We start from the raw sequence: 16,976 nt of genomic DNA on the forward strand, positions 1-16,976 counted from the left end.
CAGGGAGCAGCGAGGGGCTGCCGCAGGGACCAGGCACTGCACAAGCAGACCGGGGGGGGGTCAGAACAAGGCGGCTCCGAGCTGCGTCCCCAGAGCCTGGGGGGCTGGCAACGACATCTACAAGCAAAAAGAAGCTGCTCAAAGAACTTCAAATTAGTGACAAGGTGTGGTCCTGCCCTGCCCCGGGGACGGCGTGGCAGCATCCAGGGGTGACCCGGCGACACGGTGCCGCTGGGGCAGCGACCACCGACGACCTACAACCAAAGGGATTCGTTATGGGGTCGGGAGCAGGGCGGGCAGCGGCAGGAGCGGGGCGAGAAGCCGGGGGCCCCGCGGAGGCAGCGTGACACCAGCAGTGCCCGGCGATGCGAGGAGCCGTGCAGCGGCAGCGGGGTTGGATGAGGGGGGCTCCCGCCACCGGGACAGGGACACGGGGACGAGCGGTGCCCGGGTGGGTGCAGCGGCACCGCAGGCGTGCAGGGCGGGCGCAGGAAGCCGAGCGGTGGCAGCGTCCCCACGCACAGCCCCGCGGTGGCACCAGGTGCCCAGCGCCCAGCACAGCGAGGGGCAGACGGAGACCATCAACTTACTAACTACGGGCAGGGGCATCTCAAAACCTGGCCACTTCAACATCGGGGCTGCAAGGGAAAGAGAAGGCAGGTTGTAGGACACCGGCACGCTCCGCGCCGCCTTGACGGGAACAAAGGGTGGTGGTTAATGAGAGGAACCGGGCGGACACCGGCTGCGCCGCAGACATCTCCAGGAGGAGAAAGGAGGAAAAAAATAAAGGAGGAAAAAAACAAAGGCGGAAAAGTGGGATTTATGGAGAGCTGTGAGTCCCGGCAGCGCGTTGGGCACGGCCCCTCGGCACCATGCGCCCTGCGAGGACGGGAAGGAAACGCACGGCCACGGCCGGAGCCAACCTGCGGAGAGGAGCGGGCGGCACGGCGGCGGAGGAAGGGAGGAAGGGAGGGGGCTGCTTCCTTCCCGCGGCCCCACCAGGAGCACCCCTGGAGCAGGAAGCAGGCGGGGGGCAGCCCCGCTCGCATGCAGCACGGCGCTCGCAGCGAGGCTCTCGGGGGACAGCCAAGGCGCAGCACAGAGGAGAGAGCAGAGAGCGAGCGGCTAAACAGCTTGAACGACTTAATTCGGCAAAGCTGTTTAAACAGAAACCGGGCAGGCTTGCAAAATGAGCACAGGCATGTGGCATGGAGGGGCTGGTTTGGGCCCTGGTCATGGAGGGATGGAGAAGGAAAAAAAAAATGGCATGGCAATGCAGGCTGTGATGGGCAGCGCACAGGCACGGCAGCCGAAAAAGACACCGAGGCCCAGCTCAATGCAATAAATAAAACTTTTATTCAAACAATAACTCAGTACAGGGCACATTTCTCTCTGGCTTTTAAAAAAGGTTTCAGCACTTTACAGTCTCCATACAAGTGTTACTAGGGTGTGTTTTTTTTTTTTTTTTTTCCCCCCTCGACATTCAGTCACTCGGCATGAAATATCCTGGGTTAAAAATCTTTAGCAAAATTATGACATCGCTGCGGGAGGGTCTCGGTACGGTATGCCCATAGTCTGGTATAGAAAACAAAAACTTGTCCGTGGGTATTGCCAGCAATGTCCTCGTAAACAGGCATGTCAGAAGGTTTTAAAAATCACATCAGAAAAAAAAGGAAAGCGTGGAGAGCTCTGCAGCGCAGACGGGCGCTGGCGGTGCCGGCAGCCCCAGCCCTGCCTGGGACAGACACACAGACACGGCCGAGCCGCGCGGGGCTGCGAGCACGTCCCGGGACCCCCGCACTAAGGTGAGGTAACAATACCTTGCTACAAAAAAATATAGATATTTATAAAACAACAAGGAGGAACCCCTCGGGGGCTGCCGGCCGCCCCAGCGGAGAACCAGCCGTTCCCCGCGGCCGGGGGCTCGGCGCCATCCGCTTCTCCTAACGCAGCCCTCGCGGCTCGGTTGGGGGGGAAGCGGATCCGAGGGGCAGGGGGGGACCCGTGCCCACCTCGTGGCCAGCCCCGGGGCTGCCCCGTAACAGTACGTACACCAGAGGCCATGCATGTGGGCTCCGTTCCGGGGAGCTCTGCCCGCGCACCGCGGCGTGCGAAAAGCCCCGGAGGAGGGATAGTGCATCTCTAACATTCACAAAGTAGTACAAAAACTGGGTCCCACTAAAAGTGTAAACTGCATCCAGGCTGCTTCAAAGCGAGCACAGACCGATCGGCAGTTTCTGCTCTGAAAAGGCTTCAGAAACAAGGGCACTGTGAACACCGGGGAGGGGTGGAGAAGCACCATGGTTTCCTTGAAGATCACGAGAGTTTAAAATCCGAAAGTAGAGAAAGAGAAACAGGGGGAGGGGTGGAAAAAAAGGGGGAGAAAGAAGCAGAAAGCTCTTCCGAGCAGCGCGGTGCCGCTGCGAGCCCGGTGTCCTCACACCGTTGATACCAGACTGCTGCTGCCGCTGCGGAACAAAGCAGAGGAGGCTGCCCGAGTGCCCGGCCCAGCCGGTGCCACTCTGCTCACCACCCAAACTTTCCATTTCTATCCCCAAAACCGAGCGCGTCCTGCCCTACCCAAGTGGCTCCAGGCCAGGACCAGGTTGTCCCATGGCGTGGGGCTGCCACCACCAAGGAGGGAGTGGGGGAACCCCAAGAGTGCCGCTGGCTGTGGCCTCGCTGCCCAGGTTTGACCCAAGAGGTGGCTGTGGAGATGTGATGCTCTCCAGAGGAGCACCAGCCCCATGGGGTGCGAGGTCAGGGACGGCTGGGGCTGGCCCCAGGACCTGCCCTGGGTCGTGCTGTGCCCCAGCAGGATGAGCGCACATCCTCGCACCTCCTCGCCACCGCCTGTCCCCAGGGCTGGCACAGCCTCCTCCCGGGGACACGGCTTCACCCAGAGCCAACACCACCACCACGTTTTTGGGTAACACCGCAGGAAGGTGGAATCTTACCTGCTAACCGACCTCGTCCCGTAGTCATCGAGACCCTGCGGGGAGGAGAGGAAGAGCGGTGAGAGCTGGGCTGTGCCCCTTCAGCTGCCACCGGAGGGTCACGGGAACAGCCCAAAGTGCATCGGTGCCCGGGGATGCTTGGGCCAAGACCAATGCGTTTTGAGATGAAAAGGAGATGGAGATGGCTTCAATGGGATTTAGACAGCGGGGTGAAGTCACACCACTCTTTGGAGCAGGACAAGGGAAAGCAGCAGCCGAGCGTCCCGGCTCGTTCTGCCCTGCCCCACCTTGGCTCAGAGCTCCAGTGACTTTCGAGATGTGAGACACTTGGAAAGGGAGCAAAACTCTGAGAAACACCAAGGAAATGCTCTGTGGAAGAAGGTGTTTGTGCTGTATTAACTCCCACCAGAAATCGCACAGGGTTTTGGAGCGTTTTCCCCTTCAGCTGGCGCTCAGTCTGGGACGTGTGGGAATGGGGTTAGGAGGCGATCCCGTGAGGATGCTGTGCTCCAGATGAGGACATGCCCCGGGGTCTGGCTGTGAGCAGCTCTGCTCCCCGTGGCAAACGGGATCCTGCCAGGAAGGACCTGGAGCTGCTGCTTGCTTCTGCCCATGTTCCCACTGCCCTGGGAATGCTCCTGAAACCCCAAATCCATCAGCAAACCCCTGCCTGGCTTCCCCTGGCATGGAGTGGGGCTGTGTTTGTCCCATCCCTGCAGAGACAGCCGGGCTATGCTGCCCTCATCACCACACACCGTCCCTAACTCCTTATCCAGAAGCCCTGTGCTGGGTTTGGACACTGCTGGCGGGGGAAGCCCCGGCCAGGTCTGCCCCAATCCCATGCCCCAGGTCCCTGTGGGACTGTCACCGGTGTCCAGTGGCACTCGTGTCCCTGGAGCCACCAACTGAGCCAGCACGGCCAGGAGAAAACGCTTCCAGCTCCCTGTGAGCAGCTCGTTTCTGGTGGGAGGCTCCCACGGAGCTGGCAAGCGTTGGCCATTGGGGGCTCGCGGGGCCGTTTTGTGCCATCGCCCCTCGTGTCCTGCCCCGTTCTGTGCAGGCGAGCCAAACTGGCCCATCCTCTGCCCCCAGCTCCTCTCCTGCCACTTCCCCATCCCCTTCTCTTCCAGGGGAGAGGCTCAGAAGGGGCTGGGCACGAGGGGGCCAGGCGCAAGCTGCCCGCCAGCCCCAATGGCAACCTTGCGCACGTGCGGACTTACAGCTGTCGACCTAGCGTAAGGCTTGTAGTGGGCGGAGGGTGGTTGGCAGAGGCCACTGGAATAGTCTTTAATTGCACAACCATAGGGCATAAGGTAGTCCTACAAACAACGAACACAGGCCTGTTGGAGAGGAGCCCCCATTCACCGGCACGCGCTCTGCACCACGCGAACACCAAGCGCGCGCGCGCTTCAACGCCTTTCCTTCTGCTTTAAAAACACGGCTAGGAACGAAAAGCTGCAGGCTCCAGCAGAGATCAAGGCTCTGGGGCTCGCTCAAGCGCCTCCCGTTTTTTAAAAAAATCCCCCCCCCAGCAGCGGCAAAGCCCTGCAGGCAGTCAGGGCTCACCTGGGAGAAGGCGGGCACGGCCACGCTGTACGGCCTCTGCTTGAAGGTGTTGACGTTCTGCGACGGGAAGGCTTGCGAGGACATGCCGTAGTCGGGCGGCGGGATGGCGATGTCGTCTTTGTCGAGCAGGTTGCCCGTGCTGCTGCTCTTCCCCTGCTGCAGGCTGAAGGGGGGCAGAGCGGGGCCATCAGCAGCAGCACAGCCCGCGGGGGACGTGTCACCGAGCCACCTTGGCCAGCAAGCCCTCGGTGGCACCGAGCAGCGCTGCGGATGAGGGCGAAATGCACGGAGCCCTTCATGGGGATCCCTTTCCCTCCCTGCTCCCCTTTGCTCCCCCATGCCTCCTGTGCATGGCAAAGCAGAATATCCCTGTTCTGAGGCAGCACCCTGCTCTGATGAGGGCTCTCCGGAGGGTAAAAAAGTGGAGTGTCCCCGTCCCGCAAAGCCCCTGCAGCCCTGCCCGGTGCTGGCACGCGGTGCCCCTACCTTGTGTGCACCCGCTCGCTGCCATCGTTGTCGAGGACACGCGTGTAGGAGAAAGGAAACCAGCCCCTCCTGAAAGAAAAAGGCAGGGGATGAAGCCAACCTGACGCTTTTGGATGGAGGTGTCAGAGAAGGCTGAGCCCTCCTGGAGCCAGCCCCGGGGGCAGGGGGGTTCGGGGCGGCCGCGGCACTCACAGTTTGGTTTTCTCGCTCTCCCCGTAGTGCCACCCATCCCTGGCCTCCGGCACCAGCAGCGTGATGAGGTCGCCCTCCTTGAAGCTCAGGAGGGTGCTGTTATCTCCGGCAGCGTGAGAGAAAATGGCCTGCACCCTCGTCCTGCCGTTCCTCTCGAGCCCTGCGGCCATGGAGCTGGAGCGCGGCAGCGTCTTGTTTTCGGCTGGCAGGAGACAAGGACCAACAACTCTTCTGGTGGCTGATTTGCACCCCTGACACCTCCCTGTGCAGAGGCTGCTCCCCAGGGTGTACGCACACCGTCCACCCCTCTCCAGCATCCTCCACATCCCTTCTGCCTGCCTCCACCCACAGCACTGAAGCCATCCCATAGGGTCTCTGGCTCCCACTCCACAGGGCAGTGCACCCCCAGTCCCTTGGGACCTCACAGATCCATGGATCCAGGCAGGATCCACCCGCTGTTCTCGACATCATCCAACAGCCCCGTAAAGGAGCAGCCTCCCTGTATGAGCGTTCCCTACCCAGCCCTTCCCTGCCCGCTCTCCTTCCCATTTTCTCAAGGTTTTTCTCCTGGAAATCCCACCCGGGGGCTGAGACACTGCTCTCCAGCGAGCTGTGCCAGAACCTGGCTCTGCTCAGCTCCCGGCACCACAGCAGTGGCACCCTGCTCGTCACCACCCTGCCGCTAATGAAGGGACCCCACCGCTAACGAAGGGACCCCACCACCCATCAGGGTGACCCCCCGGGGCTGGGGGAGCCTCACCTGAGGCGTAGCTGTTTTTCGGCTGCACGTTTTTGCGAACTGGAAGCGTGTTCGAGTAAGAGTCGCTCAGCTGCTTCTGAGGCTGGGGAGGAGATAAAGATTTGGGCTGTGCTGGCTTCACCTCAGCCCAGTGGCCGTAATCGTCACTGTCTGTGCCCGAGGCTCCGTTCACCACCGGCATGGCCTCCTGCGCCGACATGCGCTAGGGAGAAAGGAGAGGAGGGGGGGGAAGACGGGAGATGCCTTCATCAGCAGGGCACCCCCAGCAGCTCCCCGGGCAGGGACGCGGTGCCAGGGAACGCGGCTGATGGCAAACCAGAGCCCGAGCCCCCTGGGTTCGGTTCCCTACTTGATATAAACTGTTCTGGGGAAGGGAGCGGGGGCACCTCTACGGCACTGCACCCCTCCGAGCCGCCTCACACCCCATAAATCCCTCCCGAGCCCTACTGCTCAGCTCACACCCCGACATCGGGCAGGTGACCCCCTTCCGAAGGGTGTTTCCACCACGCGAGGCTCACCCCAAGCACCTTTCCCCCAAGGGAGCCTCGGCACGGCCCCGCAGCTCCGCTCCCAGCCCGTGGGCTCCCCGCAGCCCCCCCGACAGCCCCAGGCAGGATGGAGGCACCCAGCCCCATGCACCCATCCATCCAAAAGCAACTTGCTGAGGACCACGGTGCTGCTGGCCTGGGCTCATCCCTCCGGCTTTGCTCGGAAGGGCAGGGCAACCTCCACCTCCCGGATACTTACTCCGACAAAAGGTGCCAGCTCCGGGGGGACAGGGAGAGGTTTGGCACCGGGGATGGGGTCAGAGATGATGAGGTTGGACTTGGATGTAGACAGAGGGCTGGGCATGATGGTGCCATTGCTGCTGGCAGCCATCTGCTGCATCAGCTGGATGGCGCGGTCCGGGATCTTGTTGGGATCGGAGCAGGACTGCTGCCACAGGGGGAGCTTCTGCGTCAGCATCTCCTTCCCCTGCCAGGGAGAGAGCGAGGTGAGAGGGTGCAGGGAGAGAGGTGAGAGGGTGCAGGGAGCCACGGCAGGGAAGGATCCGATGAGAGAGCGGCCACATTTGGGCAGCACGACTGATGCGCTCCTCCACGCAGGGCACAAACAAGGTGAAACACAGGGATTTGCTGCTTCCGGGCTCCAAAAAATTTAAGAAATCACTCCGATCACAAAAAAATATAGAGGGAAGGGGGTGGTAACTCCATCCCCAGCTGACTGAGATCCCCTGTGTGCGGCAGCTCGCAAACAGACGAGCTGCAGGGAGCGGGGCTGTGCAAGAAGCCAGTGGCCATGCAAGGCACCTCTGTGCCCACGGCCCCGTTCCCCACCAGTAAAACCCTACCCTAATAAAGCTGCGGGTCGGGAGGCCCAGGGACACTCACGTCACAAGCCACAGGGACACGTCAAGGTGGCAGATGCCCGTGACACCTTTCCTGCACTCGGAGGTGGGAAGATCACACCCGTGCTGTGTGCTGGCACCCGGACCCCAAAGATGAGCTTTTTGCTTGGGGCTGCTCGGCCCCGGCAGCCTCCAGGGCTGCTGCAGGGCCTGGGGCAGCTCAGCACCCTGCTTCCAGCCAGGCAAAGGCAGTGCTGGCCTCATCCTTACCCAGATAACACAACCGTGGCTCAGGACAGCGCATCCCAACTTGTGACTCCACAGGAGCATAACCACACCGCGGTCACTCCCCAGCCAAACGCACGGCACAGCCCCCGTGCATGCACACCCGCAGCAGAGCTGAGCTGCAGGGGGGGGATGTTACACCTCCACACGGCTTTGTGGCTGCTCTCACAGACAGGATCGATCCTGACACATCACAACAGGCTCCCAGAGCCAGTGCAGAATCCCCAAGTTTCCCTGCCATCCACCACAGACCTCGCTGCTCGGTCACCTGCGGCAGCACCCGGGCAGGGTGGCAGCACCCAGGCAGGGTGGCAGCACCCAGGCAGGGTGGCAGCGCGGTGTTTCCAGCTCTCAAAGCCCACGTGTGGGATCTGCTGCCCACGCTGCACCCACGCAGCCCCCCCTGTGCACAACCACCCTCCCTGCCCTGCTGCAGGGAGCGTTGGGCTTGGCCACGCTGCGGCCACGCTGGTGCCGGTGCCACCGCATCTGCCAGCCCCCACCCGCTCCAGGGGGCAATTTCTCCCTCCTCCTGCACCTCTCCCTTGCAGTCAGCATATGCTGGGGATTGATTCAGCCCCTACCGCAGCCGGGGACAGTGCTGACTAAGCCCAACTCTTCCCGTTGCTCCCCTGCGCCAGGCGCGGCGGCGACAGATGGGTGCTGCGAGTGCCGGGGGGCGGCAGCGGGGAGCGAGCAGGAGGGGAGCACGAGGCTGCCGGGAGCCACGCGCTCACAGCCCTCGGATGGGCTCAGCTCCAGCCCGGTGTCACAGCACCCCCGGGGAACGGGGACCCAGCCCCGTGCAGGGGATGTGGGTGGGTGATTGGGGCAGCGCTCTCGGCTCCGTTCCCTCCTCCTCTGCTATGGGCAGGGGGTGATGAGGGTGGGAGGGAGCCCTCCCCACTGCCCCACAGGCACCAGTTCTGCTTGGACTCAGAGCAGGAATGCTGCTGCTTGGTGTTTCTCCTGCCTTTGCAAACCTGGAGCTGATGCACGAGCAACTGGGTGAGCCCCCACCAGGGTGAAGCCCTCAAAATTCAGTGACTGAGTGCTCGATGGGCACAACGTGCGCAGGATGGGGAGCGTGGGGGGGCTGAATCTGGGTGACCTCCCCGAGGTCAGGCCATGGCTGGCACTGCCCGGGAGAAGGCAGAGAGCAGCAGGACACCCTGCTGGGCTCCAGCCCTGGTCCCATCCACCCCACGCAGCCTGAAGCTGCCTCAAAACACAGAGCAGCACCCCTGGGACTCACGCACCCATCGGAGCAAGGGCAGCTCCGAGCAAGTGGGGAGGGACGGGGGCACTGCTGGTGCATCCCCCTCCTTGGGCCCGCTGCTCCCCCAGCCCCAGGGCACCCGTGGCTCTCAGGGCACGGCCCTGCTCCTGTGCTAGGGGCTGGTGACGGGGGCTGTTTGGGGAGCACGGCGGGGCCCCGCTGACTCACCTTGGCGTGGTAGGTGATGGCGCTTTTTGCCACCGCGCACTGCTTCTCCACCAGGAAGCAGAACCGTCTCCTCTCCTCCGTCAGAGCCGTCTTATACCCGTCTGAGACGTAGTTTTCCAGCTCCCCTTGCTTGTTGCTGATGGCTTCGATGTACTAGAGGGGGCAGAGAAGCACAGAGGGGGCTGCGGTTACCCCTTCGCCCAGCGAGCGCCCACAGCCCCGTTAGCAGGGGACCGAGACCCGCAGCATCCCGAGGGATGGGGTGAGCGGTGGGGCCAGCCCCGGGGGGTGCCCGTGGGAGGCCCCCAGCACAGGACACACACACACGTGTGCCTGCACGTCCCCCCCAGCCCGCCCTTACTCATCAGAGCCCCCCACGCAGAGGCGCTGACTCAGCACGGGGGCCGGGAGCGCGCGGGCGGGCGGGACGAGCTGTACCCGTGCAGCCGCCCTCTCACCAAACGGGTGCCTGAGCCCCAGCGGGGGCTGGCGAGGCTGCCCCCAGGCTTCCCCCCCAATCCCAAGCTAGCAGAAGGTTCCTGCAGCCCCCACCCATCTCCTGCACCCCCCCTGGGACAGCCTGGGTAAGCAAAGCACACGAAGCCAGGGCAGCGCTGCAGGTTGGCACAGCCCGGCGCACGGCATCACCCCCGGCACACGGGACCAGCACGGGGCTCCCTGCCTGCTGAGCACCGTTCCTCGATGCTGGTGCACCCCCGGGGGCCAGGCAGACGCCAGAGCACCGCCAGCAGCAGGCTGAGATGCTGCAGACGTGGCAGAAGGAGGCTCCTCTGCTGGCACGGCTCCTGCTCTACCTACGTGACTTCTGCCAGCTCGGCTGCGCCCGCACAGGCTGTGCCAGCAGGAACAGGGCACGTTCGTGTAGGTTTTTGTAGGGAGCAGGAAAGCAGCACGTGGGGCAGAGCCACGCAGCGCAAGCACGGCACAAGGGAGGGCTTCAGAGCAGCGGGGTGCCCTCCATGGTCACATCCATCAGCACACCAGAGGACACGAAACGCCCCCATGTCCCTCAACCAGCCTCTTCCTCCCCACTCCCTGCCCTTGGTTTGTCTCAGCAAGGAGCTGCCGCCCTTGAAGTGGCCCAGAAGCAACCACCGAGCATCCCTGAGGGGCACCGTGCTCACCAAGAGCTGTGCCCTGCCCTGCACGGAGCAGGCAGGACACCAGCACGAGGACACATTGCTGCCACCACCTCCTCTTCCCAGCAGGGTGACACCACGGGACAGCCACGAGCAGCCCCGTGCAGCTCCAGCACCGCTAAACCTGCTGCAGGAAGTCTGAGCTTCCCTGGGAAGGGAATTAAACTGGAAATTCAGGGCCCAAAGCAGCTTTTCTCCTTTCTTCATGTTTAACAGTTATTTTTAGCAAGCTACGGTATTTATTAGCAGGCACAAAATGGAACAAACCTCAACAAAGCCGTGAGATTAAGTCACATCCCGGACTTCAAAGGGGGTTTGCGGCAGAGCTGGAGCCCCAGCGCCCCACACGCACAGCACCCTCCCTGGAGAGCAAACCCCCAACCTAAACCAAGACGGTTTAATTCCCTAAATGGGCCATCAAGGAAGGTGAGGAGCTCAGGACGGGCGCACAGCACCCTGCCATGCCAGGCGGGCAGAACTTCTCCCAGCAACGGTAAACTTTCAAGTTCTAATTGTGACTGAGCCGTGCACGGCGGCCTTATTTACATCCCTGATTTCAATCTTGTTTCGCAAGTATACTTTTAATTATTTAGCTAAAGGAAGGCTCGCCTTAATGGCTGCAGCCAGTTAGAACATGTTGATTTGCAAGCAGAGAGCTTGTGCTCTAAATTTAGGATTCTCACTGCTTTATATACTTTATGGAAATAAGCACGATGTGCCGTTGATTTATGCAGAGCCCTGGTTTTTTACACTTTATTACATTACAAAATGGCGAACGCCACTTCTTATTCACCAGCTAGCTTTCATTTTGGAGTTGTTCAAATGGAAATGGGCTTTCAGACAATGCACTGAAACACAATTTCAATAAAAACCTCACTAACTGTGCCAGACACACGGGAAAAAGTAACGTGCAGAGCACAGCGCGTGCTCTCCATACCATACGTCAAGGAGAGCGCTGTCTCTTGTTAGGGTTACCTGCTGCCACGTGCAGGAGTGACAGCTCTGCCTCCCAGCCTGGTTCCTGGGGTGTCCTTTGGGGCACCCCACGTCCCATGTCCCATCCATGCGTTTTGCAGCTGGAGGTGCGCGCCTGGGCTCCTGCGGCGCAGTGGCACCACCACCACTTCCCAACAGGAGCCTGCCAGCATGCACCTTTCCAGTTTGGAGTTTGTTTCAGAGCTTGATTTAGGCTGCCAGATTAAATTCAGATGCTAAGCATCACCTAAATAAAAATCCCAGCCTAAAGGGGAGAAGCCCCACCTGTGGCCGGGCCACCTGAGATGGTGCCAGCCCGGTCAGTGCTCATGGTGCCGGGAGCCAGCGCACGCACCGGCAGCTCCAGAAAGCTTTTCTGGGTTTCTAGGTTGGAGAGGCCTCAAATAACCCCCCCTTCCCCCGCTCCTGAGCACATCCACCTCGCCTTCAGCAGCTCTGCTGACCCAGTTAGCGAGGTGGCAGGAGCCAGCTCCTGGGGCTCACCCAGATGCCCAGGACAGCGAGGGGGGCGCAGGGCACGGGTCCAGCCAGCAGCACCACAAAGGGGCCATGCATGAGAGCTGCTCTGAGTTACCCCCACGTATCAGGCAGTTTGGAACAAGGAAACACAAAAGGAGAGCAGATGCTGCAAAGGGAAACAGCCGCTGCCATTGCTGCTGCAGGAAAGCCAGGGCGCACCGAGATCCCGCTGCTCGGACTAACAGCATCCTCGCAGGGGGCTCACACCCGACAGCTGGAGGTGTGAAGGTGAAAGGGCTGCTAACAGATGTCAGGACCTGGGTTCTCTTCAAGCACACGCTGCAATCAGTGCTGGTAGTGCAGGTGAAGCAGCAGCATTTACTGAATTTCACTCGAGTCTCTAATAACACGGCTGTGATGAAGAAAATCAGCTCCAACCATTCTATCCGAGGCAAGAACACGAAGATCAGTTATGAATATAAGCCAAGGGCAATGCTAATCACCTCAGCGCTGTGAAAATCACCATTACAGATCTTTTATCAGTGCTGCCAACGTCTGTGAAATGGGCTGAGTGAGGGAATTGCTGCGAGGCCAACGGGGACCAAACCAGGTGGGAGCCAGGCTCTGCTTAGGGCACGGCAACAAACCCAGGGACCACAAAATCAAAGCATTACGGGCACGTTTCGGGGCAGCAAGTGGCCCTGAGCCGAATGCAGAGCAGGGAGGGGACCGTGTCCTCATGGTATCCCAGACAAGAGCCTGATTTTGGGGACGAGAAGAGAGCAGAGCAGCAGCGCAGGGCAGCAGGGAGAAAAGGCTGAGGGAAGAGGAGAAGGGAGAGGAGTCTGCAAGCTGTGCTGGCCTGATAGGGGCAGGCTGGAACATCCAGAAGAAGTAAACACGAGAAATGGGGATTTATTTAAGGAACCACAAGGGAGAATAATTAGAAAGTAATGAGATAAAATAGGAAAGGAGCTAGGCTGATTAACAGAGGAAGAGCTTCTAAGCTGCCACAGCCTCAAGGAGGAGCAGCTCAAGCCCTAGCACAGCCCAGGGTCAAAGTTGAGAAGAGCTCCGGGGGTGCTCAGCCCCCTCGGCTCCTGGGGAGGGAAATGGGTGCCCTTGTCTCCAGAATTTGGTTCCTGCACGTGAGTTAAGCTCCTTGGCCTGGGTTTATGCAGAGCTGGGTAAAACCTGCCTCCAGCCATGTCCTGCAGTGCAGGGCGCGTGCCAGCCCCTCTGCAGGCTGCAACACCTCGGGCAGGGGTCAGCCTCGCATTGCACGCTGTGCTCAAAGCTGCTGCCTCGAAACAAGGTAGGAAAAGCACTCAAGGGTACGTGGCATCAGGGTACACGGCATCACCGAAACAGCTCAAACCCCCTCCTCTCTGGGGGAGCTCACTGTTCCCATCCCAGACTGAGCCCCACACTGGCTCCCCGCTGGGGAGCTGCTGTAAAACAGCTGCTCCCGTGCCCCGATGAGCCCGCAGACCTCTTCCAAAAAGAGAGAAAATGTTTTCTCCCTATGAGAAGCAGCTCGCTGGGCGAGCAGATGCCCAGAGAGCCACGGCATCAGCGGTTATCCGAGGTGAAACACGAGGCCAAGAAGTGCCCCGCTGCCCATCCACCGGCCTCGCGTCCCCCTCCCCAAGGCACGCTGTCCTCCCCCGTTACTCTTCCTATCTCACATCTGTTCTGCGGGGCAGCAGCCTCATCCTTCTACTATTCCTGTACAGCTCCGCACACGTGGTGTTACATAAAACGTTCAGGGAACGAGCTGTGAGAGCCTCAGCAGGCTGTGCAGAGCTTCGCCAGCCACCACGAACGTCCCCGCAGCCTGGGGACACCGCAGGGCAACCCCTGGTGTGTGGGATCTGTGGCCAAAATGCACGTCGGGCACGGCCCCAAAAGCTGCACATCGGGCTGGGAGATCAGCCTTCCAGAAGCAGCATGAGGCTTCTCAGCCAGAGAGAAAAAAAAAAAAAAAAAAAAAGGTTTAACTTCATTTATATAGAAAACCACTCGGTTGAGGGGAGTTGTAGCAATTGCTTTAGGATGTGTAGGACCAGATCTTGAAGCCTCGGGGTTCCAGGGGTGCCGACAGCAGACAGGGCAGTGCAGAGAGCCAGCCCTGGGAGGGACAGAGGCTTTTGTCCCCTGGTGCTGCCTCCACCACAGAGCCTGGAAAAGGCACCGCAGGGCACGGTCCTTATGGCACCACGGCCACGGGGTTGGCAACTCCCAGAGCATGGTGCTGAGACCACACCAGCACCCCGAGCCTCCCGAGATGCTGAGTGCTGACAGCCACACGGCACAAAGGGATGACCCGCCACCACGTGAGCTCCCAGCTAATTAGAGCAAATGACAAAGTAAATGACAAAATGCTGCAAGGGACGGGCTCTCCCACCAGGTCCTGAGCTGTGGGAGGTGAAGCTGCTGGGCTGTATGGAGCACACATGGGTAACCACTGCATTGGGACTCAGCCTCGCCGAGCTGAAAGCTAGCAAAAAGCTGGAGCCGGTTATCTGGAGCCAGAGCTTTTACATAATTCTTCCCTATTTGACTTTTACATAAGCCCTCGTAACCTGGTTTGCACAAACTCCTCGTCAGTTAGTGCTTCTTGACCTATGGCTAAAATTACTTCTCCTGGTGGGAATATCAGAACGAGGTTCCAATTACACGAGTTTATAAAAACCTCTGGGCTATTTGGCACAGGGGCGTTTAACGCTTACAGCATCCCTGCAGGAGCAGAGGGGGACGGCAGGAGGGACGCAGGCAGGAGCTGAGCTCGGCCACGTGCCCGGCAGCTCCATGCCCCCAGTATTACCCCAACACTGGGCTCTGTGCCCTCCTCTCCCCCCCAAAAAATAAATGCAATTGCTCCACCGGCCTCACCAAGCAATCCAATTGCTCGCAGCACTACCAGGGGGTGAAGAACTGCTCGGGCCAGCGCAGCTCCCTTGGTGGCGTGCTGATTCAATCAAGGCCCTAAACCCAGCGTGACCTCGATTTCGTGCCTCAGCCGTAACCAGCCTGTAATGAAGTTAGAGCAGTTTGGGCTCCTTGATGACTGTTTAATCTTAATATTTGTTTTTGTTCTTCTTTTATAAGGGACACGAAGCGAATGGAATTGGTTTATTCTCCCGGATTTGAACACAGGTCAAGAAAATCTCAGCAACTACATAATTAGGGCAAGAGATCTGAGGCAGCGGCTGCCTCACTGCGGTCCAAGCTTTCATTCCTCGTGTACAACAGCAGCTCTGGACTGATTCACGAGAAATAAACCCCTGGCTTTCCTGCCACATTCAGCAGTAACAGCCCGTAACCGCAGCGTCTGCTGACCGTGACAGGCTGAAGCTTGGGAGGCTGAAAAAATCCCTACAGCAGCCTAACTGCGCTTGGGGCTGCTTTTAAGCCACAGGAGTGGTCTTCCTTGAAAACCACGAGAGGTTTCAGTTCAGAACCATCTCAGTGCTGTGAAGCCCCTTCTCATCGATTAAGCTCCACCAGGCAGTGCCTGCAGGACACGGGCACAATGTGGGACCTGGGGCCAAGCCCCGTGCCCTCTCCACGCACCACATTCACTGCAGCCCTGCAGGAGCCCTCGGTGCCTGCCCTGAGCAATCCCCAGCTCTGTCCCCCAGATAATAAGCAACGTGCAGCACTTGCTGAACATCAGCACCTTTTCCTGCCTTATAAAGGGAGAAATCTGCTGTGAAGAGAGAGAGGAGACAATCCAAGGCTTTTATTTTTTTTAAGCAGCTCAGCACAGGCTGCAGCACCCGGGCCAGGCTGGTGCCCTGGCACCACTTCTCTGCCCCCTGTCCCCAAAAGCCCTGACCTCGCAGCAGGAGCTGCGAGGCTCTGCCCAGCTCCCCAGGCGCCAGCTCAAAGCTGACTCCAGCACCCCACGAGCCCAGGAGGTGCCTCCAGCAGCCTCCGAGGAGGCTCCTCCTGGCTGAGCTTCAGCAGTGGCCACGGGGATGGTTCCGTGCCAGGCGAACAAAGCCGCACACAGCTCCCTGCTGCAGAGATGCCGGAGAAGTTTTCACGCAGCACGACCCCATGCTGCGACACGAGCAGCTCCCCCAGCACCGGGGCTGCTGCAAGCGCCTGGCCCCAGCTCCTCCTGCTTTCCCTGCCCCAGCACATGGCATTTTCCAAGCCCCAGCACTCGGCATTTCCCCTGCCCAGCCTGCACATCACTCCCTGGATCAGCGGCACGGCCGAGCCCCTGCACGGGCAGGAGCCAACGGAGCTGGCACCTTCCAAAACCCAGGAATGGGCTCAATGCTGCCCTGAACGCTTTCCTCCTTCCTCTTCTTCTGCTTGAAGCAAGCAACGGCAGCATCCCAGCCAGCACACCGAGGGAGAACCACCCTCTTGACTGAATTCTGCAAATTAACTTATTTTGATCTGCGTGCTGAGGGGGGGGGCGGTGGAAGCAGTTGAGCAGTTTCATGGCTCTTTAAGCTAAAGCTCTTCATAAGGCTTTTTTTTTTTTTTTTTTTTTTTGCAGAGATAAGCGCTTCCTAAATACTTACTGCTGAAAGATTAAGAGAATGAAAGCCTGATCCTGTTTTATTTTGCCTGAAGAAGCGGTGCTAGCACAACGACAGCCCTGCTGCTGCCGTGCCATGGCAGGAGCAAACCATCACCATCACCCCTGGGCTGTATGCAGCCGATGGCTGGGGCAGGTTCTCTCCTACATGGGGGGATCCCTGTGGAAACACGGTGGCCCTGGGGACTCAGGTGGCCCCGGCAGCACTTCTGCTCATCCCTGCCAGCAGCTCCCTCGGGTGAGGGGGTCACAAACCGGGTGCTGATGCTCTGAGCATCCCCCCGCTGGGAGCCACCTCGCTGCTTAACGGGTGCAATCTCCCTCCGTGGAGATCTGGAGCAACAGCTTGCAGAGCCGCCGCCACCCCGAAGTGGTTTGAGCTGCTCAGCTTTCAAGAAAGTGCCAGCCTTCGCCGCAGCACGCAGGACACCTAAGTCACACTGCAGCAACACCTTCTGAGGATGCTCAAATTAACCGTGCCTCACACAAGCGGCTTCGGTACAGTCAGAGGAGCTGGGAGGCTGCAAATTAGCAGGAGCTCGATTCAGAGCACTCCAGCTCAGCACAGGAGCTGTGCTCAGAGCCTGGATGAGTGGTGAAATGTTTTTTCTCCCCCCCTTCAGTGATTATCCTGATTCATGCTACCAGGAGAGTGACTGATTTCCCAAATTTTCGTACAATTAGCAATGTCACTTCCCCAGCTCCCTGCTGATTATTTAAATGCCACCCTGTGCACAGCCCCAGCCAGCGAGGTGCCAT

At 59.9% G+C, this 16,976-nt stretch overlaps 1 protein-coding gene across 5 annotated transcripts in view; it reads right to left on the bottom strand.

Moving 5' to 3' along the window:
* The window catches only part of BAIAP2 (BAR/IMD domain containing adaptor protein 2), a 42,266-nt gene that overhangs the window by 3,672 nt on the left and 21,618 nt on the right, over positions 1–16,976 (bottom strand). The window contains exons 7-14 of one of the 5 annotated variants that reach the window (XM_032199829.1): positions 9,042–9,194; positions 6,709–6,936; positions 5,962–6,163; positions 5,202–5,403; positions 5,010–5,078; positions 4,524–4,686; positions 2,958–2,992; positions 591–638 (exon numbers count right to left, since the gene is read on the bottom strand). In XM_032199829.1, the coding sequence (XP_032055720.1) occupies positions 611–638; positions 2,958–2,992; positions 4,524–4,686; positions 5,010–5,078; positions 5,202–5,403; positions 5,962–6,163; positions 6,709–6,936; positions 9,042–9,194 (1,080 nt within the window). In that variant the 3' untranslated portion in view covers positions 591–610. Of the gene's footprint in view, positions 1–590; positions 639–1,333; positions 2,469–2,957; positions 2,993–4,523; positions 4,687–5,009; positions 5,079–5,201; positions 5,404–5,961; positions 6,164–6,708; positions 6,937–9,041; positions 9,195–16,976 lie in introns of those variants that run through there. The other 4 variants (XM_032199831.1, XM_032199828.1, XM_032199830.1 and 1 more) reach the window with 4 other exon arrangements.

The sequence above is a fragment of the Aythya fuligula genome, chromosome 18 (assembly GCF_009819795.1).
Source record: "Aythya fuligula isolate bAytFul2 chromosome 18, bAytFul2.pri, whole genome shotgun sequence".
NCBI classification, from domain to species: Eukaryota; Metazoa; Chordata; class Aves; order Anseriformes; family Anatidae; genus Aythya; species Aythya fuligula.